This window comes from Nicotiana tomentosiformis, chromosome 4, assembly GCF_000390325.3.
Source record: "Nicotiana tomentosiformis chromosome 4, ASM39032v3, whole genome shotgun sequence".
Classification (NCBI taxonomy): domain Eukaryota; kingdom Viridiplantae; phylum Streptophyta; class Magnoliopsida; order Solanales; family Solanaceae; genus Nicotiana; species Nicotiana tomentosiformis.
In genome coordinates, this window is record NC_090815.1 from 30,229,372 (window position 1) to 30,257,106 (window position 27,735).

Consider the following 27,735-nt stretch of genomic DNA (forward strand, 5'->3'; position numbering starts at 1 on the left):
ATTGTGGATCGGGTTGCACACCGCAATAAGCCTTATGGCTACCTATATGATTGGGTCGGGCTGCACGCTGCAGCGATATAGTGCTTGGGCAGAAAGGAGCCCCTCCGGAGTCTGCACACCTCCTGTGAGCGCAGGTACCTATTGAGAATGTGTATTGAGGGCTGAGAGCCGAGAGTATGAGTTGTTGAGATGAATTGAGTAACTGTTTCCTTGAGAGACTATACTTGCTTTTATTTATTGTTGCACTTAGTTTTTATCTGTTGTTGTTGTAAAATTTTTGGAAGATTCATATCTGTTTTACTTGAGCTCGAACTGATTTGACTTATACCACCGGATTTGAAAGCATGTTCACCCTTTATTAAAAACTTTTGAAATGATCTGTATTTTTTAATAGCTTGTCACTGCTTCTCAGTTCCTTATTTAATTCTGTTACTTGCTTAGTTGGTTGTACTCATGATACACCCTGCACTTCATGTGCAGATCCAGGTGTGTACGTTTTGACGGTCGCTGAGTTCGTGCACAAGCTGATTATTAGAGACTTACGAGGTTGTTGCCGGCGTCCGCAATCCTTGTTTCTCCTTTCTTAGTATCTTTTATCTCTTGTATTGTCATTTGGCACAAACTGTAGTAGACTCTGTTTCTAAATTAGTTGTTAGATGCTCATAACTTAGTGAGACTCCGATGTCGGGCTATCATTGCGCACTGGTATTTTGGGTTTTTGCCCCGTTATTATGTAAACCTTCAGTTAGTTTAATTGCTTTAGCTCACTTCTGTTATATATTGAAAACATATTAAGAATTTCGTCTTTTCTAGTTCCACGATAGGCGCCATCACAACTGGTTAGGTATTTGGGTCGTGACACACCTGTTTGGGACTGTTAGTTTATGTTAGTTGTATTAGCTGTTTGGGATTGTTACCAGAAGTTAGTTGTATCAGTTGTTTGGGACTGTTAGCTTCAGTTAGTTTATGCTATCATCAGTTAGTTTCAGTTAGTTTGGGACTGTTAGCTTCCATTAGTTTGGGACTATTAGCTTGAATTAGTTTATGTTATCAACAGTTAGTTTCAGTTAGTTTGGGATTGTTAGCTTCAGTTAATTTGGGCCTGCTAGCTTCAGGTTGTTTCTTTAAGTTGGTATTCAATTGTATGAGCAGCCTTGCTAAGTTTTGTTTGTTATTTCCATTTCTATTTATGCAAAGGGAGTGGCTCACTCACAAAAATCAACCTCTAAAAAGAGATCAAAGGTTGACTCCCAAGCATCTACTAGTAAGAAGAATGCTAAAACTAAGGATGGTAAAGGAAGAGGCAATAGCAATATGGTACAGAACTCACAAACCTCAACAGTTAGTTTCGGTTAGTTTGGGACTGTTAGCTTCAGTTAATTTGGGACTGCTAGCTTTAGGTTGTTTCTTTTAGTTGGTATTAAATTGTATGAGCATCCTTACTATGTTCTATCTGTTATTTTTGTTTTTGTTTATGCAAAGGGAGTGGCTCACTCAAAAAAAGCAACCTCTAAAAAGAGATCAAAGGCTGACTCCCAAGCATTTACTAGTAAGACGAATGTTAAAACTAAGGGTAGTAAAGGAAGAGGCAATAGCAACATGGTACAGAACTCACAAACCTCAACAATTAGTTTCAGTTAGTTTGGGACTGTTAGCTTTAGTTAATTTGGGACTGCTAGCTTCAGGTTGTTTCTTTTAGTTGGTATTAAATTGTATGAGCAACCTTACTAAGTTCTGTCTGTTATTTCTGTTTCTGTTTATGCAAAGGGAGTGGCTCATTCACAAAAATCAACCTCTAAAAAGAGATCAAAGGCTGACTCCCAAGCATCTACTAGTAAGAAGAATGCTAAAACTAAGGATGGTAAAGGAAGAGGCAATAGCAACATGGTGCAGAACTCACAGGTTTCAGATGTGCAGCAATCTCAGGCAAGTAGCAGAGGTGCTCTTACTGTATTTAATGAGCAGTTTGGTGTGCTAGTTCTGAGGTTCCAGGTTAAACTCTCTTATTTGGTATCTATTTTTTTCACTTAATTTTCAGCAAGGGAGGCCTGTTAGTAGGGTAATCGACCGTGGAAGCAACAATGGAGCAGTTGAAAGTTCAACTGTTGTGATTGGTGATATTGGTTATAAACCAAGTAATGGCCTGAAATGAAAGGGAAAGAAAGCAATCATAACTAGACAACTTCAACATAGAAGTGCTTTACTGCAATATTTAAGGTCAAAATCACCAAAAGCTAATGAAAAAACTGGAGGTGTTGGTGCTTCAACACTACTCTATTAGGAATTGATGTATGCTGGTACTTTGATTATGGTTTGGATAATATTTTTGCAGGGAAAGTTATGATGTAAACTATTAAACTTATTTTACTTCGATGCTTATGGGATGCCAGTACTTTTAGGCCATTTGAGCTCTAATACAAGGTGTTATTTCTAGCTTTCCTTGTGGTTGTATAACAAACATTCATGTGTTATTTCTAGCTTTGTAAAGGCAGGTCGTCATTCTTTTGATTCTGAGAACAAGATTAAATTTGAGTGTACTACTTGCAAAAAGAGCTTTCACTCTTACCAAGCTCTTGGTGGTCACAGAGAAAGACACAAAAGGACTAAAGGCTATGAAAATATTAGTATAGAGATTGAACATATGCAAAATCAAGCTACTGATAGCAAGCTCACAAATACAAAGAATAGCAGCAATGACAGTACAATTGATGAATTTGGCGAAAAGTTTGAGACAAGTTCTGTGTCCAAGAAACAAAAGTAACAGCCAAGTTCATGGTCACACAAACACCTCCTAACATTTGAAGGACCAAAAATACATATTGAAACATAAACTAATAATAAGCAACATCTTCAAATTTTTCATCTTCTTCAATTCAGCCTCAAGTTTCATTTTATCCTTTTGTAAGCCAAGAATTAACGCCTTTGATTGGCCAGGAAATTCTGGATCATGTCACTGAAAAAATCAACATGCCACACAATCCTTAGCCTGAAAAATTTAACCAAACCATTAATAAAGAAATGAAATCTTAGCCATAATATATCACATAACATATGATGATTACCCTATAGTACTTGCATCTAAAAAAAATGACTTCCTGGGTTAGCATTTGTCGTTGACGTTCTCAAAGAAGTAGGTTGTCCACAATCACAAAAGACATTAAACCTCATGACTCTTCTACAAATACTTGAAAGGGTGTTCCTCTTTCAAATAAATTTGGGTAACAATGAATGATGGATAAAATGATAAAGATAAAAAATAAACTCAATCAACAAAAAGAGAATTTCACATGGATTAAGATGAGGAAATGGAGAAGAAAGGTGATGAAATGGAGATTAAAGGTGTAATATAGAGAAAAAGAGGAGAAAGTATAAGTTTTTTAAAAAAGGGGCTAATTAGTCGTTAGTTGCTGTCAGGTGGGACCCATTTTAATAGTTATTGTCACCCTTCACGCGCTCTTAGGCGACTTATTTCACACAATATGCCACATAAGTGACGGGGATAGGGGGGTTTATTATGAATGGGGATATAGTTTAGGGGGGTTTCGAGGACACTCGATAGTTTAGGTAGGGAACTGACAAAGAACGTATAGTTTAGGCAGGTTTGAGGGTATTAACTCTTTATTTTTCAGGTTACTAGTGTTAGAATTTTGCCCTGAATTTCTAATCTGTTAGGACTCTATTTCTTGAAAGAAGGGAAAAAGACTCCTCAAAGGAATATATGCCTTATCCTTTTCTTGGAAGACAAGCTTTGCACATCTATAAATTGAGGATCTCTACTTCTCACAATAACAAGACATCCTCCACAATGTAGTCATTTAAAAAAATTATTTAGGGGGAGAATGTATTCTCCCGATAAGTCTTTTTTTTTAATAGTTTTTTTTTAATATTTGTAGATTGATGTAGGACACTTGACCAATCATATTAAATTATTATGTCTTTTTTAATTGATTTTGTTGCGTTGTCTAATTTATCATCATTCAAGGTTTACATTTGTTAGCTTACACATGATGCCTTATTATTTTTGATCCTTAATGAGTAGAGTCTTTTTAACCCATTCTTGAGTTTCTTTTAACCAATACCAAGATTTTTCAATTTAAATCTATTTTTAATCATGGCAAGCAACAATGATGAAGATTATGTGAATAAGGCGAATCAAGCTTTATCAAAAATATTTAGGGCAAGGGGTGAATTGTTGGTATTTTGCCCTGAATTTCTAATATATTAGGACTCTATTTCTTGAAGGAAGTGAAAAAGACTCCTAAAAGAAATAAATATATTTCATATGAGTTATCCTTTTCTTGGAGAAAAAGTTTTGGAAATCTATAAATTAAAGGTTTTTACTTCTCACAACAATAACAATAGCATTCACAATGTAGTCATTAAAGAGTCTTGTTTAGGGGGAATTTTTCTCTCAATAATTTTTGTTATTTTCATACTATGTTTTATATGTAGGTCAATTGACCAAACCTCATTATAATATCCTATAATTCTTTTGTCGTTTGATATATTGTCCACCAACCTTTGCATTGTTGGCTTCCGCAAGAACCATATTTTTTCGTTCTCAGCAACTAGTTCTATTTGTCATGTGCAACACATTAATTACCTGATAATTAAAATAAATTCATTATCCATGCATAAAAGTTAAACTCGTATTTGTATTTAGAATATAAAAGGGCAGCCCAGTGATGGGAAGGGTCGACTATATTTGATTCTTTGTATGCAGCGTTTTACCTTGTATTTTTGAAAGAGGTTATTTTTATGACTTGTACTCGTGACCTTCTCGTTACAGAGCGATGTACTCTTACCGTTTGTGCCAAGGTTCTACTTCTCAAGATTTGATTGTGAAAAAAATAAATAAATAAAAGGAGAAAGGATGACTAAATAGTGAATTAGCTAGTGATACTTACCGGAGGATGACTATGAGAACGAGGGTGGTGGATCCTTGTATTAGAAGGCATGAAATCCAGAGATCTCTTCAGCATTTACATTTCTTCTTGAATGCACAAAATGAAAGACTTGTATTATTATTTAAAACATCTTTAGAGGGGAAGTCAGCTCTATTCAAGCACATTGACTCGCATTGCCTATTGGAGTATAAAGTATGTAACGAATAGGCAAGCCCAATGTAACAGTAAGCAAATTCGGAACTACAATAATAAAGACTGGAGTGCGATTACAACCCAAATAGCAAGTGCAACAACCAAAAATAGCAAAATTATAATAGAAATTACTGGAAGTAAAGTAACTAGGGATAGATAGAAGAAGTGAGATGAGAAGCTTAAATACACAGAGAAAGGGGTTGAGAGGAATACACATTTTCTTCGGTTCGCATAACCTCCAAATGTCACGACACGGAATTCCAACCTCGGGATCATGATGGCGCATAACATTCACTTGCTAGGCAAACCGACGTGAGATAATTAAATTGCCAATTTCTAACAGTTTAAACCAAATGATGATAGATAACAAGAAATAAAAGCTCAATCTAATACAGTACCAGCATAAGCCATGTGATAATATCTACTCCCAAAGATCCGGGGTCACGAGTACACAAGCAACTAGAAGTTCTACAAACAGAATCTGAAATAAATACAACTTTTTCGAAGGAAATGAACAGTAAAAGAGGGAAGAGGAAGGGGACTTCAAGGTCTGCGGACGCCAGTAGATCTACCTCAAGTCTCCATATGCAATGATCCGATTTGACGTACCTCACGCACCGCTGGGACCAATACCAGAATCTGCACAAGAAGTGCAGAAGTAAAGTATGAGTACAACCGACTCAATGTACTCCGTAAGTATTGAGCCTAAACTCGACGAGGGAGTGACGAGGCTATGACAGGACACCTACGTAAATAAACATGTACAAGTATATACACAAAGCAGTAACAATAACAGGGAATATCAACTTACGAACCGGGAGGGGCATGCAAAAGGGGAAAGATATGACAACTACAATAGGTATGAAATCACATAATAGTCAAATAAATCTTCAACCAATGAAATCACATAAACAACGATATGAAGATGGCACAACATCACCCTTCGTGTTTTTACTCTCGTCCTAACCATGAAATGATGATATAAGTAAAAATAAAATGGTACGGCATCACCCTTCGTGCTTTTACTCTCAACCTCACCATGTAACAATGAATAAATGAGATGAATGGCACGGCATCACCCTTCGTTCTTTTACTCTCTTCCTCACCATATAATAATGAATAAATAAGATAAATGGCATGGCATCACCCTTCGTGTATTTACTCTCTTCCTCACTATATATTAATCAATATATGAGATAAATGCAATGACCCGGTATCACTTCTCGTGCTTTTACACTTTTTCTTACCATGAAATGAAGATAATATGAATTCGGAAAAATAAACAATGCGGAGAATGTACTCAACGTCAAATATGATGCCAAGATACCAAACATCAACTTCCAAAATACTCAACAATTACGAAATAAGCAATAATTACAGAAGGAATGATCAAAGAAGTTATAACCTAACCTCAGCATAGATATTATAATTAAAAATGCAATAAACACAAGGAAACAAGTCCCACCTGCATGATTTAACCCAACAACAACGCATAAGTACTCGTCACCTCATATATATACGTTGCACCCACATAATAAGCACGTAGCAAATAGGAAAATAAATCTTAATCCCTCAAGTCAAGGTTAACCACGACAATTACCTCGCTCCGCAATTAAATCAAAGCTCAACTGGGGTCCTTCCTCTAAAATTCGCCTCCAAACCAAACGAATCTAACCAAATATCGTTCAAACAATTCAAAATAAGCTTTAGAAACTACCCATGAGTGAAAAAGATTCAATCTTTATTGATTTCGAAAAAAGTCAACAAAAATCAACCCCGAGCCCGATTATGTGATTAGTTTCGAAATCTGACCTCAATTTGAGGTCTAAATTCTAATTTTACAAAAATCCTTAATTCTACCCAAATCCCTTTCTACCATGAAAGAGCATGAATTAAGGTTAGAAATCAATGGGTGTTGATGAAAATGGAAGAAAACGAGTTAAAATATACTAACCTATGAAGTGGGAATGAAATTCTTCTTCAAAATCGCCTCTAGGCCGAGCTCTAATGTGAAGATGGTAAAAAATAAGGACAATCCCGTCTTTGGGATATTTTAAATAACTTGCGTCAGGCTTTCTTTGTGTTCGCGACCTGCTCTTCGCATTTACGGTAGCACTTCCCCCTGGCCATCGCGTTCCCGACCCTTTGATCACGTTAGCATAGAACAAGCACTTGATCCCCCCTTCCAGGCCCATACCCATCGCGTTCGCGAAGGGTGATCCCACCATTGATTCGCATTCGCGACCTCAGCCTCACGTTCGCATAGTGAAAATTCCACCCCAGCCCAGGTTACTCTTCGCGATCGAGAGAGTAGCTTCCCGATCACGAAGAAGGTTGCACCAGACATCAGAAAACTCAGAACCAACAATTGCCTAATTCCAAAAATCACTCTGTAGCCTATCCGAAATTCACCTGAGCCCCTATGGCTCCAAACAAAATATGCACACAAGTGTAATAACATCATACGAACTAGCTCGCGCGATCAAAATGCCAAAATAACACATAGAACTACAAATCGGATACCAAAACAAATTAAATTTTTAAATAAACTTAAGAACTTTCAATTTAACAACCGGACGTCTGAATCACGTCAAATCAACTCCGTTTTGCACCAAATTTTGCAGACAAGTCATAAATAGTGCAATGAACCTATACCAAGTTTCGGAACCAAATTTCGAACCACGTAACAATAAAGTTAACATACGGTCAAACTTAAGAATTCTTTTAGCCTTCAATTTACTAGTTTTCAACAAATTACGTTAAATCAAGCTAGGGACTCCCAAAACCAATTCCAGGCATACGCTCAAGTCCCAAATTACAATACAGACCCATCGGGACTGTCAAAACACTAATCTGAATCCTTTTACACAAATTGTTGACCGTAGTAAACTTAAATGAGTTTTAAGGCAATAATTTCACATTTTCTTAAATTTTCCACATAAAAACTTTCCGAAAAAAGACACGGACTGTGCACGCAAATTGAGGAAGGCTAAACAGAGTTATTCGAGGTCTCGAAATACAGAAATAAAGGCTAAAACTGAAAATGACCTATCGGGTCATCAGATTCTCCACCTATAAAAAAATGTTCATCCGCGAATGGACATAGAAAGGTACTTGGACTAGTGAAAAAGGTGTGGATATCTACTCTGCATGTCCAACTCAGACTCCCACGTGGCTGCTTCGATCGGCTGACCTCTCCACTAAACTCGAATTGAAGGATAACTCTTAGACCTTAACTTCTGGACTTGCCAGGCTAGAATGGCCACCGACTCCTCCTCATAAGTCAAATCCTTATCCAATTGGACTCGGCTAAAATTTAACACATGGGACGGATCACCGTGATACTTCTGGAGCATGAACACATGGAACGCCGGATGGACTGGTGATAAACTAGGTGGCAATGCCAGTCTATAGGCCACCTCACCTACTCTCTCAGGAATCTCAAAGGGTCCGATATACCTAGGGCTCAACTTGCCCTTTCTTCCGAACCTCATCACACCCTTCATGGGTGAAACCCGGAGCAATACCCTCTCTTCAACCATGAATGCAACATAACGAACTCTACGGTCGGTATAAATCTTCTATCTAGACTGAGCTGTGCGAAGTCAATCCTGAATAATCTTGGCCTTTTCCAAGGCATCCTGAACCAAATCGGTACCTAACAATCGAGACTCTCCTGGCTCAAACCAACCAACAAGAGAACGGCACCGCCTACCGTACAATGCCTCATAGGGAGCCATCTGAATACTCAACTGGTAGCTATTATTGTAGGCAAACTCCGCAAGTGGCAAGAACTAATCCCAAGAAACCCCAAAATCTATAACGCAAGCGCGAAGCATATCCTCTAATATATGAATAGTGCGCTCGGACTGCCCGTCCGTCTAGGGGTGAAATGTTGTACTCAACTCAACCTGTGTGCCTAACTCACATTGTACGGCCCTCTAGAAGTGCGAGGTGAATTGTGTACCTCGGTAAAAACTGATGGACACCGGCACACCGTGAAGAACGGACGATCTCGCGGATATAGATCTCAGCTAACCGCTTTGAATAATAGGTAACTGCCACTGGAATGAAACACGTCGACTTGGTCAACCTGTCCATAATGACCCATATCGCGTCGAACTTCTTCTGAGTCTGTGGGAGCCTGACAACAAAATCTATGGTAATAAGCTCCCACTTCCACTCAGGAATCTCTAGCATCTCTGAAGCAAACCACCAGGCCACTGATGGTCGTACTTTACTTGCTAATAATTCAGACACCGAGCTACATATGCAACAATATCCTTTTTCATTATCCTCCAATAATAGTGCTGCATAAGTCCTCGTACATCTTGGCGGCACTCGGATAAATAGAATACCGAAAACTGTGGGCCTCCTCAAGAATCAGCTCACGAAGCCCATCCACTTTGGGCACACAAATCCGACCCTGCATCCGCAAAACCCCATCAACTCTAACAGTAATATGTTTGGTACCGCCGTGCCGCACTGTGTCTTTAAGGACAAGCAAATGGGGGTCATCATACTGACGCTCTCTGATTCTCTCATACAAAGAAGACTGAGATATCATGCAAGCTAAAACATGACTAGGCTCTGAAACATCTAACCTCACGAACTGGTTAGCCAAAGCCTGAACATCTGATGCTAACAGTCTCTCCCCAATTGGAATATACGCAAGGCTAACCATACTCACAGCCTTTCTACTCAAGGTATTAGCCACCACACTGGCCTTCCCGAGATGATACAAAATGTGATATCATAGTTTTTCAATAGCTCCAACCACCTCTTCTGCCTCAAGTTGAGATCCTTTTGCTTGAACAAATATTGTAGACTCCGATAATCTGTGAGCACCTCACACGACACACCGTAGAGGATATGCCTTTAAATATTCAACGCATGAACAATGGATGCCAACTCTAGATCATGAACAGGATAATTTTTCTCATGAACCTTTAACTGTCGCAACGCGTATGCAATCACCCCGCCATCCTACATCAATACTTTACCGATTCCAATACGAGATGCATCACAATACACCATGTAAGATCCTGAACCTATGAGCAATTGGGCTTCCATGAATGAAAACCCCTCCACGAACTGGCGATAATAACCCGCCAAACTCAGAAAACTCCAAATCTCTGTAGCTGAAGTAGATCTAGGCCAGTTCTCATCCACTTTAATGCCCTCTGTAGATACAACATGTCCCAAAAAGGCGACGGACTCTAATCAAAACTCACACTTTGAAAACTTGTCATATAACCGGCTATCCCTCAAAGTCTGAAGTACAATGCCAAGATGCTGCTCATGCTCCTCTCAACTGTGGGAATATATCAAGATATCATCAATGAATACGATCATAAAGGAATCCAAATAGGGCTTGAATACCCGGTTCATCAAATCCATAATTGTCGTTGGGCCGTTTGTCAACACAAATGACATTACTAGGAAGTCATAATGCCCAATGGATACTTGTTCTTGATAGTGACTTTTTCAACTACCGATAGTCTATACACATCCTAATCGAAACATCCTTCTTCTTCACAAACAGCACGGGAGCACCTCAGGGCGAGACACTAGGTCTAATGCATCCCTTATTAAGCAAATCTTGCAACTGCTCTTTCAATTCTTTCAACTCTGGCGGGGCCATAAGGTATGGTGGAATAGAAATGGGTAGAGATCCTGAAGCCAAATCAATGCAGAAGTTAAAATCTCTGTCGGGTGGCATCCCCAACAGATCAATAGGAAACACCTCTAGAAACTCACTATAACGACCCAACCAGTCATTTTGAGTGAAGTAGCCTTCTTTCGCCATTTACTGCTCATTATATGCTCAATTTTTGTTATGTGACTTTTCGGGGTGATTGGTTTGGTTATGATGATGTTTCAAATTGAATTGGGACACTTAGTCCCAAGGTTGGAAGCCTAAGTTGAAAGAGTTGATCGGATGTTGACTTATGTGTAAATGGCCCCAGAATGGAGTTTTGATGGTTCTTATAGCTCTGTATGGTGAGTTTGGACTTAGGAGTGTGCCCGGATAGTGATTTGGAGCTCCATAGGTGATTTTGGCCTAAAATGGTAAAAGTTGGAAAATTAGAGGTTTGGAGAGTTGAGAAGTTTGACCGAGAGTTGTCTTTGTGATTACTGGCCTCGGATTTTTGTTTCAAAAGTTGTAATAGGTCCATTGTGTCATTTATGAATTGTGTGCAAAATTTGAGGTTAATCGAAGTTGATTTGATATGTTTCGACATGGATTGTAGAAGCTAGAAGTTCATAAGTTTATTAGGTTTGAATTGGTATGTGATTCGTGTTTTTGATGTTTTTTGATGTGATTTGAGGCCTCGACTAAGTTGTATCGTGTTTCAGGACTTATTAGAAAGTTTAGTTGAGGTTTCGGGGGCCTCGGGTGTGATGAGGATCATGTTCGGTGCATTTTGAAACTTGAGATACTGCTGATTTTGTTGGTGCTGGTGTCCTTGTACGCAATCGCGAAGTGTTGTTAGGGCAGCTAGGATTTTTATTCTATGTGTTCGCAAAGTAGTGTCTGTGATTGCATACATTGGAGAGGCAGTGAATCGCAAACGCGTGGGTAAGGTCGCGTTGGCGAAGAGGAAAAGAGGAGGTTGGGTTCACGCAAATTTGTTATTCGCGATCGCGTGATGATGCTTGCGATCGCGTAGGTATGGGAAAATAGTGTATCGCGTTCGCGCATGGGATGCCGCATTCGCGTAGAGTAAATTTGGCAGCCCGTGAATTTATTCTTCACGATCGCGAAGCATTTCCGGCAATCGCGAAGAAGGGACATCTGGGCAAAATATAAGTTTCAAAAACGAGGGTTTGAGTCATATTTCATAATTTGATTTTTGGAGCTCGGATTGAGGAGATTCTTAGAGAGATGTTCAAGGGAGTGATTGGGGTAAGTGATCCTAACTCGGATATGGTTAAATTACATGAATATATCATTGTTTTCATCATTTAGTTAGTGATTTGGGTTGAAAAATTGGGGGGAAATTTGTAGAAACTTCCCAGGCTTTAATTTGAGTATTTGAAGGTCGAGTTGTGATCAGATTTTAGTAATTTTGGTATGGTTGGACTCGTGGTTGAATAGGTGTTCAGATTTTGTAACTTTTGTTAAATTCTGAGACGTGAGCCCAGGGTTGACTTTTTGACTTTGTTTTTAAGAACTTAGCTTTATCATAGGGAATTGATTATTATAGCTTGTGTTGATTGTATTAAGTTGATTGTGACTATATTCCAGTCATTCAGAGGCCGATTCGCGAGGCAAGGGCTTATTGGAGTAGAGATTTTCACGGTTTGAGGTAAGTAACACTTATAAATTTTGTTCTGAGGGTATAAATCTCTGCATTTCGTGTTATGTAGTTGGTGTTGAGGTGACGCACATGCTAGAGTGTTCTGTAGCAATTGTGATCCGGTCGATGCCGTGGTACTGTGTAGTCATCAAACCTTGTAACCATTCATGTGATCTCTATGTGTTAGAGTAAATGAGATGCAGATTCATCTTAGAAATCATGTTAGGCTATATGTTATCCTGTTGAGACCCACTGTGGTCATATTTGCTGTTGAATTATTTGCTTAGATGGAAATTTTGTACTCAGTCACATCCATCATTTGCATATCATATCTCAGTCTCTGTCACTATTATTGGTGTGTTGTATATCCTTGTTTGGGGCTAATTGGCATGCGATTTGTGAGCCGGAGATACTATAGAGATTGATAACTGGGTTGGGGCCTGAGAGCCATGTGAGTGATATTTGTGGATCGGGATACACGCTACAGCAGGCTTATGGCTTATATGTGGATCGGGCTGCACGTTGTAGTAGGCCTTTTAGGCTTTATCATTATGGGATCGGGTTGCATGCCGCAGCATGCCAGATTGTCTTATTATTAGCGCTTGGGCAGGATCCGCCCTTCCGGAGTCTGACATACCAGCAGTGAGCGCAGGTACCGTATAGTGCTGAGTGACTGAGGGTGATGAGCGAGAAATGAGACAGTCAGATTGAGTACTCCGAGAGTGTGAGTACGTGAGATTTTCATGGTGTTGCATCATATGTGATATGCACATTAGCATGTAGATATAGAGATATAATATTCCTCATATCAGTCATACTTGGCATATTTTATTTGTATTGAGCTTAACTGTTAAACCCGGAAGCATGTCTACATTCATGTACCACACCAACAGATTATGAGTTTCTCTGAGATATTATTGTCATATTTCTTGTCATTTCCATATTGTTAACCTCTGTGCTGGGACTTTATTGGTTGAGCTCGTCACTACTTTCAGCCTGAAGGTTAGTTTCATTACTTATTGTAGATCCAGGTATTTCCGGGCACAGTGGTTGCTAATTTCTAGAGTTTTATCAGTTCAGAGATTTTCGAGGTAGCTGCCTTAACGTCCGCAGACCTTGACTCTCTTCCTTTATCTTTTAGTTTTGTTTATACTGTTTTACCTTCCTAGACAGTGTTTCATTTGTCAGATCGTGTTATTGTATAGATGCTCATGTACTTAGTGACACTCGAATTTGGGAAATTCTGTATTGAGTTGCGGTGTCTTCATTTAGTATTAATGAGATTTTTCTTTCGAACTTATATTGCTACGTTTTCCAAATTTAAAAAATGCGTGGGTTATTGTGAATGTCAGCTTGCCTAGTACTGCGATAGGCGCCATCACGACAAGTAGTATTTGGGTCGTGACAACTAGGTATCAGAGCCTAGGTTGCATAGGTCTCACGAGTCATGAGCAGGTTCAGTAGAGTCTTGCAGATCGGTATAGAGACACCTGTACTTATCTTCGAGGGGCTGCCGAACCCTTAGGAAATCTTCACATTCTTGTATTTTTATCGTGTGAATTTGTTAATTCCTGGAGCTAAACTTCTGTTATTCTATTCTCTCACAGATGGTGAGGACACGTGCTACTGGATCGGGCGGACGGCCACCAGTACCACCAGTTATGGCCACGAGAGGTCGGGGCCACGGTAGAGGCCGAGCTGCGGCTCGTACAGCAGCTAAAGCACCACTTGTAGACCCACTAGTTGCTCCAGCTCAGGAGCAGATTCCAGATGTGGTTGAACCGATGGGACCATCTCAGGCACCAGTTGTGCCCATTGTGATTCCAGGACTTCAGGAGGCTCTGGTCCAGATATTAACTGTTTGCACTAGCCTTTCTCAGGCGGTTTCATTTCAGACTGCACCAACCACTTCTTAGCCGGGGGAGATGCTCAGACTCCCGCCGCCCGTACTCCAGAGGAGGTGATGCAGGGACTTCAAACACCGAGGGTACTACCAGCCCAGCTAGTTGCAGTTGCTCAGGTCCAGGCGAGTCCCATTATGAGTGAAGATGAGCAGAATAGACTAAAGAGGTTTGGGAGGCTAAAGCCTCCATCTTTCAGTGGGGCTGAGTCAGAGGATGCTCAGGACTTCTTGGGTAGGTACCAGCGGATTCTTCGCACGGCGGGTATATTGGATACTAGTGGGATCTCATTTACTACTTTTCATCTAATGGGGGCAGCCTTCACATGGTGGGAGATATATGAACGAGGCAGGCCAGCCGGTGCCATGCCACTTTTATGGAACGAGTTCTCCGTTCTCTTCTTGGAGAAGTTTGTGCCACTAACCCGCATGGAGGAGTTGCGTAGGCAGTTTGAGCAGCTACGCCAGGAGGGCATGTCTGTGACCCAATACGAGATGAGATTTTCAGAGGTGGCTCATCACACGGTCTGGTTGGTTTCCACAGAGAGGAAGAGGATTAAGAGGTTCATTGATGGCCTCAACTATGGATTGTGCTTTATTATGACTCGAGAGAATGTATCAGGTGTTATGTTTGATTAGGTTGTTGATATTGTTAGGCAGCTAGAGCTGGTCCATAGTTAGGAGCATAAGGAGAGGGAGGCCAAGAGGCCTCATGGATTGGGTGGTTTCAGCGGTGTTTCTTCTTGGGGTCAGTCCCACCATAGCAGGGGTTGTCCTTATAGGCCCGCTCAGATGTCTCGTCTGGTTCATCGTGGCGCATCAGCTAGCCATAGTTCATACAGTGCTCGTTCAGGTCAGTCATCTCTCAGTGCCCTCCTTACTCAGAGTCAATCTCGTGCTCCATCAGTTTAGGGTTCATCTGTTCCGGGTTCTTCTAGCAGTTATTCTGGTTCTCGGGGTCCGATTCAATCCCCATCACCATTGACTGACTGGGGTTGATATGAGTGAATGGGAGCTTAGACCTGTGAGGAGGTATTGTCCCCATCTCTTGGGAGCTCCAGTTCAACAGAGGGGTCAGGCTATAACTTTTGCACCAACTACTTCACCACCCGCATAGCCTGCTCGAGGTGGGGCTCAGGCAGCTAGAGGTCGCCCTAGAGGGGGAGGCCGATCGGGTGGCGGTAAGGCTCGATTTTGTGCTATTCCTGCCAAGCCAGAGGTCGTTGCTTCAGACACAGTGATCACATATATTTTCTCAATATGCCACAGGAATGCTTCTATATTATTTGACATTGGTTCTATTTATTCGTATGTATCATCATATTTTGCTCGTTATTTGGATATGCCCAGTGAGTCCTTACTTTCACCTTTTTATGTATCTACGCCGGTGGGCGATACAATTATTGTGGACCGTGTGTATCAGTTTTGTGTAGTGACTACTGGGAGATTTGAGACTAGGGTTGATCTCTTATTGCTTAGTATGGTTGATTTCGACGTGATTTTGGGTATGGATTAGTTGTATCCATGTCATGTTATTCTCTATTTTTATGCTAAGACTATGACGTTGGCGATGCCGGGGTTGCCAAGGATCGAGTGGAGAGGTTCTCTAGATTATGTTCCCAACAGTGTGATTTCTTATCTGAAGGCCCAACAGATGGTTGGGAAGGGGTGTTTGTCGTATATGGCCTTTTTGAGGGACGTCAGTGCTGATACTCCTACAATTAATTCGGTTCCGGTAGTGAAAGACTTTCTGAATGTGTTTCCTGCAGACCTGCCAGGCATGCCACCCGATAGGGATATTTATTTTGGTATTGACTTGGTGCCGGACACTCAACCCATTTGTATTCCTCCATATCGTATGGAACCAATAGAGTTGAAGGAATTGAAAGAGCAGCTTTAGGAGCTTCTTCATAAGGGATTTATTAGTCCTAGTGTGTCGCTTTGGGGTGCACTGGTTCTGTTTGTGAAGAAGAATGATGGTACTATGTGGATGTGCATCGACTATAGGCAGTTGAACAAAGTTACAATCAAGAACAAATATCCTTTATCGCGCATTGATGATTTATTTAACCAGCCTCAGGGAGCTAGATTGTTCTCTAAGATTGATTTGAGGTCTGGGTATTACCAGTTGAAGATTCGGGACTCGGATATTCTGAAGATGGCATTCAGGACCCGTTACAGTCATTTTGAGTTCCTTGTGATGTCTTTCGGGCTGACCCTGACCCCAACAACATTCTTGTATTTGATAAATAATGTATTTAGGCCATATTTTGATTCGTTTGTCATAGTATTCATTGATGATATCCTGGTGTACTCACGTAGCCAAAAGGAGCATGCCCATCACTTGAAGATTGTACTATAGAGGTTGAGGGAGGAGAACCTTTATGCCAAGTTCTCCAAATGTGAGTTTTGGCTTAGTTCGATAGCGTTCTTGGGGAACTTGGTGTCCAGTGAGGGGATTAAGGTGGATACAAAGAAGATAGAGGCGGTTCAGAGTTGGCCCAGACTGTCTTCAGCTACTAAGATTAAGAGCTTTCTCGACTTGGCCGGATATTATCGTCACTTCGTGGAGGGTTTCTCGTCCATTGCAGCATCATTGACAAGGTTGACCCAAAAAGGTGCTCCATTCAACAGGTCGGATGCGTGTGAGGAGAGCTTTCAGAAGCTCAAGACTTCCTTGCCCACAGATCTAGTTCTAGTTTTGCCTTCAACGTCAGGCTCTTATACAGTGTATTGTGATAATTCTCGAATTGGTATTAGTTGTGTCTTGATGTAGGAGGATAGAGTGATTGCTTATGCTTCGTTCCAGTTAAATCCCCATGAGAATAACTACCATGTTCATGATTTGGAGTTGGCAACCATCGTTCATGCATTAAAGAGGTGGAGGCATTATCTCTACGGTGCCTCTTGTGAGGTATTTACGAATCATCGGAGTCTCCAGCACTTGTTCAAAAAGGATCTCAATTTGAGGTAGTGGAGATGGTTGAAGCTGCTAAATGACTATGATATTACCATTCTATATCATCTCGGGAAGGCCAATATGGTGGATGATGCCTTGAGCAGAAAGCCGATGAGTATGGGTAGCCTTGCATTTATTCCTGTTGATGAGAGACCGCTTGCATCACATGTTCAGGCCTTGGCCAATTAGTTCATGAGATTAGATATTTTAGAGCGCAGTGGGATTCCAGCTTGTGTGGTTTCTCGATCTTCTTTATATGATCGCATCAGAGAGCGTCAGTGTGATGATCCCCATTTGCTTGACCTTAAGGACACAGTTCAGCACGGTGATGCCAAGGAGGTTACTATTGGGGATGATAGGGTGTTGCGGATGCAGGGTCAAATTTGTGTGCCCAATGTGGATGGGCTACGTGAGTTGATTCTTGAGGAGGCCCATAGTTCACGGTATTCCATTCATCCGGGTGCCGCAAAGATGTATCAGGACTTGAGGCAGCACTGTTGGTGGAGGAGGATGAAGAAAGACATAGTGGGATTTGTAGCTCGGTGCCTAAATTGTCAGCAGATGAAGTACGAACATCATAGACCGGGCTGATTGCTTCAGAGGCTTGAGATTCCGGAGTGGAAATGGAAGCGTATCACCATGGATTTCGTAGTTGGGCTCCCACAGACTTCGAGGAAGTTTGATGTTATTTGGGTAATTGTGGATCGGTTGACCAAGTCCGCGCATTTCGTTCCAGTTGGGACTACTTATTCTTTAGATCGATTGGTTGAGATCTACATCCACGAGATTGTTCACCTTCACGGTGTGTCGGTGCCCATCATTTCATATCGGGTCACGCAGTTTTGGAGAGCACTGCAACTAGAGTTAGGCACACAGGTTGAGTTGAGTACATCATCCCACCCTCAGACAGACAGACAGTTCGAGTGCACTATTTAGATATTGGAGGATATGCTACACACTTGTGTCATAGATTTCGAAGGTTCTTGGGATCAGTTTATGCCTCTTGCAGAGTTTGCCTATTACAACAACTACCAATCGAGCATTCAGATGGCTCCGTATGAGGCTTTGTATGGGAGATGGTGTCGGTCTCTAGTTGGTTGGTTTGAGCCGAGTGAGACTAGACTTTTGGGTACTGACTTGGTTCAGGATGTTTTGGACAAGGTTAAAATGATTCAGGATCAACTTCGCATGGCGCAATCTAGACAAAAAGCTATGCCGATCGAAAGGTTCGCGATGTTGCCTACATAGTGGGGAAAAAGGTACTACTCAGAGTTTCACCCATGAAGGGTTTTATGAGGTTCGGGAAGAAGGGCAAGTTGAGCCCTCAGTATATTAGCCCGTTTGAGGTGCTTGAGAGGATTGGGGAGGTGGCTTAAAGCTTGCATTGCCGCCTAGTCTGTCGAGTGTTCATCTAGTGTTTCATGTTTCCATCCTCCAAAAGTAGATCAGTGATCCGTCTCATGTTTTGGACTTCAGCATGGTTTAGTTGGACGGTGATTTGACTTATGATGTGGAGTCGGTGGCCATTTTGGATCGGTAGGTTCGAAAGTTAAGGTCAAAGAACATAGATTTAGTGAAGGTGCAGTGGAGAGGTCAGCCAGTCGAGGAGGCTACTTGGGTGACCTAGCGGGAGATACGAAGCACATATCTATCCCTATTTGAGACTCCAGGTATGATTCTAGACCCATTCGAGAACGAATGTTTGTTTAAGAGGGGGGATGTAACAACCCGGCTGGTCAGGTTGTTTTGAGTGATGTAGCCCCGTTCCCCCATTTACTTCTTATTCTATGCTCAATTGCTGTTATGTGACTTACCAGGGTGGTCGGTTTGGTTCCAGGGATGTTTCTGAATGAATTGGGACACTTAGTCCCAAGGTTATAAGCCTAAGTTGAAAGAGTTGATCGGATATTGACTTATGTGTAAATAGCTCCGGAAAGGATTTTTGACGGCTCTGATAGCTCCGAAGGGTGATTTAGGACATAGGAATGCATCCGGATAGTGATTTGGAGGTTTGTAGGTGATTATGGCTTGAAATGGCGAAAGTTAGAAAATTAGAGGTTTGGAGAGTTGAGAAGTTTGACCAAGAGTTGACTTTGTGGTTACTAGACTCGGATTTTGAGTCTGTAAGTTGGAATAGGTCTGTTGTATCATTTATGACTTGTTTGCAAAATTTGAGGTTAATCGGAGTTAATTTGACAAGTTTTGGCATCGATTGTAGAAGTTAAAAGTTCATAAGTTCATTAGGCTTGATTTAGGGTGTGATTCGTGTTTTTGATGTTGTTTGATGTGATTTGAGGCCTTGACTAAATTCGTATCGTGTTTTAAGACTTGTTGGTATATATTGTTGAGGTCTTGGGGGCCTCAGGTGTGATTTGGATCATGTTCAACACATTTTGGAACTTAGAAGACTGTTGATTTTGCTGATGCTAGTATCCTTGCACGCGATCGCGAGAGGATGATCGCAATCGCGAAGTGTTATTAGGGCAGCTAGGATTTTTGTTCTATTCATTCGTAAAGTAATGTCTACGATCGTGTACGTTGGAGAGGCAATGAATCGCAAACGTGTGGGTGATGTCGCGTTCGCGAAGAGGAAAAGATGAGGATGGGTTCACGCGAATTTGTTATTCGCGATCGCGTGATGATGTTTGCGATCGCGTAGGTTTGGGAATTCAGTGTATCACGTTGCCACGTGGGATTCCGCGTTCGCGTAGAGTAAATTGGGCTGTCTGTGAATTTTTGCTTCACGATCGCAAAGCATTTCCCGCGATCGCGAAGAATTGACATCTGGGCAGAATATAAGTTTCAAAAATGAGGGTTTGAGTCATATTACATAATTTGATTTTTGGAGCTCGGATTGAGGCGATTCTTGGAAATATTTTCAAGAGAGTGATTGAGGTAGGTGATTCTAACTCGAATTTGGTTAAATTATATGAATATATCATTGTTTTCATCATTTAATTAGTATTTTGGGTTGAAATATTGGGGGGAACGGGTATTCGAATTTGTAATTTTTGTGTGGTTGGACTCGTGGTTGAATGGGTATCCTTTTAGGCTTTATCATTATGGGATCTGGTTTCACGCCGCAGCAGGCCAGATTGGCTTATTATTAGCGCTTCGGCAAGATCCGCCCCTCCGTAGTCTGATATACCAAGTGTGAGGAGAGGTATCGAACAGTGTTGAGTGACTGAGTGTGATGAGCGAGAATTGAGACAGTCAGATTGAGTACTCCGAGAGTGTGAGTACACGAGATTTTCATGGTAATGCATTATATGTGATATGCACATTGGCATGTAGATATAGAGATGTAATATTCCTCATATCAGTCATACTTGGCATATTTTATTTGTATTGAGATTAACTGTTAAACCTAGAAGCATGTCTATATTCATGTACTATATACCAACATATTATGAGTTTCTCTGAGATATTATTGTTATATTTCCTGCAATTTCCGTACTATTAACCTCTGTGCTTGGACTCTATTAGTTGAGCTCGTCACTTCTTTTAGCCCAAAGGTTAGTTTTGTTACTTATTAAGTTGGTTGTACTCATACTACACTCTGCACTTCGTGTGTAGATCCAGGTATTTTCGGGCACGGTGGTTGTTGATTTCTTGAGTTTTATCAGTTCGGAGATTTTCGTGGTAGCTTCCTTGACGTCCGCAAACCTTGACTCTCCTCTTTTATCTTTTAGCTTTGTTTATACTATTCTACCTTCCTAGACAGTATTTCAGTAGTTAGACCGTGGTATTGTATAGATGCTCATGTACTCAGTGACACCGGCATTTTGGAAAATTCTGTATTGAGTTGCGGTGTTTTTATTCAGTATTTATGAGATATTTCTTTTGAACTTTTATTGCTATGTTTTCCAAATAAGTCGCGGAGCTGCCTATCACACCACCTTCAACACCTCCAGCACAAGTTCAAGAAGAAGATGAGCCAAATTCAAGTTCTTTAAGTGAAGTGCTTCAGAAAACTAAAAGTTTTCGTGAGTTGTATGAAAATACGGAAGTGGTAAGAAAAGATTTATATGATTTGACTCACTTTTGTTTGTTCGTGGATAGCGAGCCTTTAACTTATGAAGATGCTGCCCAAAATGCCAAATGGAGAGATGTCATGGATGAAGAAATCAAGGAAATCAAGAAGAATGATACTGGGGAATTAGCCACACTTCCAAAAGGCAAAAGCACCATTGGTGTTAAATTGGTGTACAAGTTGAAAAACAATTTCAAGGGTAAGGTGGAAAGGTACAAAGCAAGATTGGTTGCCAAGGGATACAAGCAAAAGGCTGGTATTGACTATGATGAGGTATTTGCACCGATTGCTCGTTTGGAAATAATTCATTTTATTATTTCTTTTGCAGCCCAAAATCAATGGAAAATTCATCAAATGGATGTGAAGTCGTCTTTCTTGAACAGTGTTTTGGAGGAAGAGGTTTACATTGATCAACCTTTGAGCTACAAGGTTGAAGGACATGAAAATAAAGTGTTGAGATTGAAGAAAGCTCTTTATGGCTTGAAGCAAGCGCCACGGGCTTGGAATTGTAGAATTGATAAATATTTCCAAGCAAATGAATTTTCAAATTGTCCACATGAACATGCACTTTATATCAAGATTTCTAAAAATGGTGACATCTTACTTGTTTGCTTGTACGCAGATGATTTGATCTTTATAGGGAACAATCCAAACATGTTTGAAGAATTCAAGAAAGCTATGGCAAGAGAGTTTGAGATGACGGACATTGGCCTAATGTCCTACTATCTTGGAATCAAAGTGCAACAAAGAAAGGATGGCATTTTTATTTCTCAAGAAGAATATGCAAAAGAAATTCTCAATAAATTTAAGATAGAGAATTGCAATCCGGTGAGCACCCCCGTTGAATGTGGAGTTAGAGTCCAAGCATGGGGAGGGAGAAAAGATCAATCCCACACTTTTCAAGAGTGTTGTTGGAAGCTTAAGGTACTTGACATATACACGACCGAATAATCTTTATGATGTTGGACTTATGAGTCGCTTTATGGAAGAACCTACTACCTCCCATTTGAAGGTAGCCAAAAGAATACTTTGGTACATCAAAGGTACCCTGTCACGACACAAAATCCCGCCACAAGCGTAGTGACGGTGGTATTTTAGGTCGTGACAGTTGGTATCAGAGCTCTAGGTTCATAGGTTCATAGGTTCTACGAGTCACGAACGAGTCTAGTAGAGTCTTGTGGATCGGTACGGAGACGTTTGTACTTATCTTCGAGAGGCTACAGAAATGTTAGAAAATTTCCACTTCTTTCATTCCTGTCGTGCGAAATTTGTTGAATTTGGAATTTGAGCCTTTGTATCTCTATTCTCTCATAGATGGTGAGGAAACATGCTACCGGGTTAGCTGAAGAGGCATCCGCACATACTGCTAGGGCTGCAAGAGGTCGGGGCCGAGGTAGAGGCCGAGGTAGAGGTCAAGGAAAGGAACGTGCCGCGACTAGAGCACCTGTCACAACAACACTTGAGGAGCCACCAGTAGCTCTAGTTAGGAGACAGGTACCAGAAGCACCTGTTGTTACCCCCAGACTTCAGGAGACTTTAGCATAGTTTATGAGTATGTTTGGAACATTAACTCAGGCGGGATTGATCTCTGTTGTACCAAATATTTTGCAGATTGGGGGAGTATCTCAGATTCCTACCACAACTCCAGAGCAGCAGGTTCACGTTGGTCAGGTTCCGGGTGTAATACCGGTACAACTTGTTATTCCGGTTCGGCCAGAGTTCAGGCCAGAGGCATCAGAAGAAGAACAATAGAGACTGGATAAAATAATAAAGTAAGCTGTGATTGAGTACAAAATAACAATAAAGCAGATAGTTCAACATGTACACAACCTCTGTGGCTCCCAACAGTACCAACATATAGCCTAAGCATGATTTACAGTAAAATTTCTTTAACACATAGAGAGAGCATATAGCTAACAACAAGTTATTCAACTTTACAATTTAACGGGACTGACCAAGTCATAATCCCCTCAGTGTACGCCCGCACGCCCGTCACCTAGCATGTGCGTCACCTCCAAAATAATCACATGACACAAAATCCGGGCTTTCATACCCTCAGGACCAGATTTACAACTGTTACTTACCTCAAACCGTGTAAAGCTTTACTCTGCTAGGCCTTTGCCTCATGAATTGTCCTCCAAACGCCTCTAATCTAGCCACAATTAATTTGATTCAGTCAATAAAATTTATTAGAATTAATTCCATAAGAAAATACTAATTTCCCATAAAAATCCAAAATTTAGCTCAAAAATTGCCCGTGGGGCCCATGTCTCGGAACCCGACAAAAGTTACAAAATCCGGAAGCCCATCCAACCACGAGTCTAACCATACAAATTTTGCCAAAATCCGACCTCAACTCGACCTCCAAATCTTCAAATTTTATTTTCAAATCCCTAAGTTCAAACCCCCGATTTACACCTCAAAAACATGTAATCTAGTCGGATTTTGGTAATTCAATATTATGGAGTAGAAATGATCCCAAGGGACTTACCTCGAGTTTTCCCGTGAAAACCTTGCTCAAATATCGCCCAACCCAAGCTTGAAATACCCAAAAATGACAAAAGCTTGGAACCCCTCTGTTTTTGTACTGCCCAGGGATTTTCGCGCCCGCGATGATTTCTTTGCACCTGCGGTCTTCACACCCGAGGTAAAACTCTCGCGCCTGCGGTCTTCGCACCCGTGGAAAAATGCTTCACACCCGCGGTGCCTGGCCAGCCCATGCATTTCCGCTTTTACGACTCATGCCTCGCTTCCGCGAGCTAGCACCTGCGGCCCTTTTTCGTGCAGGTGCGATCACACCATATGCCCAGCTACTTCAGATCCTCCTCCAAATCCAAATTCGATCCGTTAAGCATCCGAAACTCACCTGAGGCCCTTCGGGACCCCATCCAAACATACCGACGAGTCTTAAAACATCATACGAACTTAGTCGAGACTTTAAATGAACTTTGAAACTTCCAATTTCTACAAACGATGCCAGAACCTATCAAATCAAGTCCGATTGGCCTCAAATGACATAACAGAGGTAATAAAATTTTCATAATCGAATTTCGACCCCGATATCAAAAAGTCAACCCCCCGGTCAAACTTTCCGAAAATTTGACTTTCACCATTTCAAGCTTAATTCCACTACGGACCTCCAAAAAAATTTCCGAACACGCTCCTAAGTCCAAAATCACCATACGAAACTATTGGAATCATCAAAACTCTATTCCGAGGTCGTTTACACATAAGTCCACATCCGGTCAACTTTTCTAACTTAAATTTTTTAATTATGAGACTAAGTGTCTCATTTCACTCCGAATTATCTCCATACCAGAACCAACTAACCCGGTAAGTCTTAAACGACTGTAAAGAATAAATTGAGCAGTAAATGGGGGAACATGGCTGTAATACTCAAAATGACCGGTCGGGTCGTTACATTCTCCCCTACTTAAACATACGTTCGTCCTCGAACGTGCCAAGAGTTGTTCTTAACCTTCAAATCTCTATTCCACCTTACCACGCACATACCCGGGGTGATCTCACGTCACCCTATTCTACATAGTCCTAACCGTACAACATAACTGAAAATCATTAATTTAACCTTAGCCCAAAAAACATGGAGTCAACATTTCTAACATCCAGAATTCTTTTCAAGAGCCGAATCTCACATCTACCCACTGTAATAGCCTGAACAATCTGTATCCAGCCATAACCATAATACCAGATATAATGGCATAACATACTACACAACGCACACACTCGTAACACCATTTCTGATCATAGTAACTACTCAAAACCAACTAAGTACTAGCATAAAACCCCACATTCAACAAAACCTCATTCCAAAACCTTCGTACACTGCCAACGATGAAAGAAACAATCAAAACTCATAACCACTCATCAGATCAACTAGCCACAGAGCTCTCTCGCCCCGACCATAACCATATTCACCTTCTAAGCAGACTTTCACTATTATCCTCCCAAATATACCGTAATCAAACCTGACAGTACCCATTCTAGGTCCAATAACCATATATTATTAAATACAACTATCCCACGGACACGCCACATCAATATAACTCAAGCCACAATTACGCAATCCGTGTACCCAAATATGGGAGATTTCTCAAGGAAGAGAACCGTATTGCAAGTTCAACAAGCACCACCACAACTGCACTGTTACAACCAACTCCTCAAATTTCGTGAAGAGGATAACCGTAGGTGCATGTGCACAATTGTAGAGGAAGGAAATTAATAAATCAGATAAATTATTACAGAAATAGAATTCCCACACACGGCATGGACAACTCACGTGCCAATAATATAAATCGTCTGGCATGGTCACAGGCCTCCAGTCCCAGCATATCATACAAGAGCAATTAAACAAGTACACATGTATATGATAATGAAATAAGATTCTCATGCTCGTGGATTGGTATAAATAACACGCCATAGCGTAAGCATGTGCAAAGTCTGCTATCACAAATAATTAACGCAACTAGTGTCTCCACTAAGTTAAGATAAAATACTCACCTCAAACAGGCCGCAACCCGAAACAATATACTTCTGAGAACTCCCAGTCTCCAAATTCATCAAACACATGAATCACCGTAACTAATCCCAACTCCAGCACTAGAATGAATAACACACCTTCCATTCACGATCTTCCCATGAGGAATACTTTCATAATTCTTCTGTGCCACATAGCAATAATTTGAATATCAGTAGTCTATCAACCAGGTGAGTACTTCAATACCGATGAACATCCGTAAGTCAAAACACAACGCGCCTTCTGAAATGCGCACCCTTCTCAGAAATTACCAAGCAGTTATAACATTCATCGAAATATTTGAAGCTGGCCATACTGTCCAACATTCGTTACCTTCTCTTCAAGACTGAACTGTCATTTTGTACATGTAAATCCTAATCCTGCACAACACACCACATCTATTATGCCATCATGTGACAAGCACAAGAATCCTATTATCAACTCTTAGTCACCAGAAAATTACATACCTGTTTAGTTAGAAACCTTCCTCTTGCTTCCTTCTAGGAGGAAATCACAATACACAACACATTTCCCACACCAGTAGAAAATATCCTGTTCAAACCATGGTAGAAACCATAAAGAACACTTTGAAATCCATTTGCACCTAATCAAGCTATCAGAACTAAATTCCTCTAATTCGACCAAGCCACGCAGGTCATCAAACCCAAGAATATTGCCACCGAAACATCTGTAAACATTTCACCACATCATAATTACCAAAAGAACCGAGCATACCATTACCATACTGATCCAACTTGTTACCCATTTGTCCTATTTTCTCCGAGTTTCTTCTGAATTACCCTCAAGTTGACATTTCTTCTTGTCAGAACACTAGTATCCTTACCCACAACTCACTACAAGACATCCTAATATAAAACCATACCGCCCTAAGACCCATAAGACATTGTATTCTTCTTAAGCACCACAAAAGTACCGCAACCGAGACACCTACACTGAAAAGACATTATGTGGACTTAAAACTGTTCCTTGTTATAGAATTACCGCAAGTCCCGACACCTTCAAATGCAAATCTTGGATTTTATCCATACACAGGTCCGGAAACATTCTCAATTGCTATATATAATTCTCAAACCCACTAGAATTTTCTCGGGAGTCATCCACTTTGCTCAAATCTAAATTGCACCGCCTAAACGGGCCGAAAGGAAAAGCCCTATTAGCACAACAACCCCCAAAGAAGTAACCATGCCTTAACACCACCAATCAAATTCATACTTCATGCGCACTACGTTTTTCAAAATAACAATTTAATCATTCCATGATTTTCGTATTTCTATAAAGTGTCATATAACCCGTATTCAGAAATTTCCTTACTCGAGTCATCCTCGATCTCAATCTCTTCAAGTCATAACTGATCCACAAGTATGTCTCCGACCAAAACTAAAATTTAACACATAACCATGAAATCAAATTGTCAATAGCAGGCTCCCCCACCTATATCTAAGCTGCAATTATTTAAACTTAGAACCCGCAAGTATTTCTCCTTCTCAATTACCATGATCTCGCACCGTTAACCCGCCAGACTTCTCGAAGTCTTTTGTTAAGCTTTTCATGAACATTTTGAATCACTAGACACGGTCACACACTCAACCTCTTACCAGGTAGAAAGTAATATTCCTCGCAAAAGCTTCATCAACCTCACGTCACCACTAACTTCTCACAAGATATAACCCACCCGTGGAATTCCTCACCGACATCTTCCAACGATACTGCACTGGGTGCAACGACCACGTAATCAGTAAATTCTCCTGAGCTCATGCTCGCCCACTATTTGTATAAGCCTGCACTTTCCCTTTTGACATCAACTGAAAGTTCAACAATACCTTCCAAACTCAAGTCATATTGCACCTGAAACAATAATCAGATCTCCACATCCCTCTTCATTTCA

General features: G+C 40.9%; 3 protein-coding genes across 3 annotated transcripts; 2 read left to right on the forward strand and 1 right to left on the reverse strand.

Moving 5' to 3' along the window:
- The first annotated feature begins 1,288 nt into the window (after positions 1-1,288).
- Positions 1,289-2,761, forward strand: LOC138909441 (uncharacterized). The gene is made up of 6 exons (XM_070200641.1): positions 1,289-1,351; positions 1,483-1,602; positions 1,768-1,992; positions 2,039-2,135; positions 2,333-2,345; positions 2,479-2,761. The coding sequence occupies exons 1-6, from the start codon at positions 1,289-1,291 to the stop codon at positions 2,759-2,761; spliced, it is 801 nt and encodes a 266-aa protein (XP_070056742.1).
- Positions 2,762-9,390: 6,629 nt separating this feature from the next.
- LOC138909443 (uncharacterized) lies at positions 9,391-9,783 on the reverse strand. The gene has a single exon (XM_070200642.1). The coding sequence runs from the start codon at positions 9,781-9,783 to the stop codon at positions 9,391-9,393; it is 393 nt and encodes a 130-aa protein (XP_070056743.1).
- Positions 9,784-14,366: 4,583 nt separating this feature from the next.
- LOC138909444 (uncharacterized) lies at positions 14,367-14,942 on the forward strand. Its single transcript, XM_070200643.1, has one exon. It carries the CDS (start codon positions 14,367-14,369, stop codon positions 14,940-14,942), a length of 576 nt encoding a protein of 191 aa, XP_070056744.1.
- Positions 14,943-27,735: the final 12,793 nt, after the last annotated feature.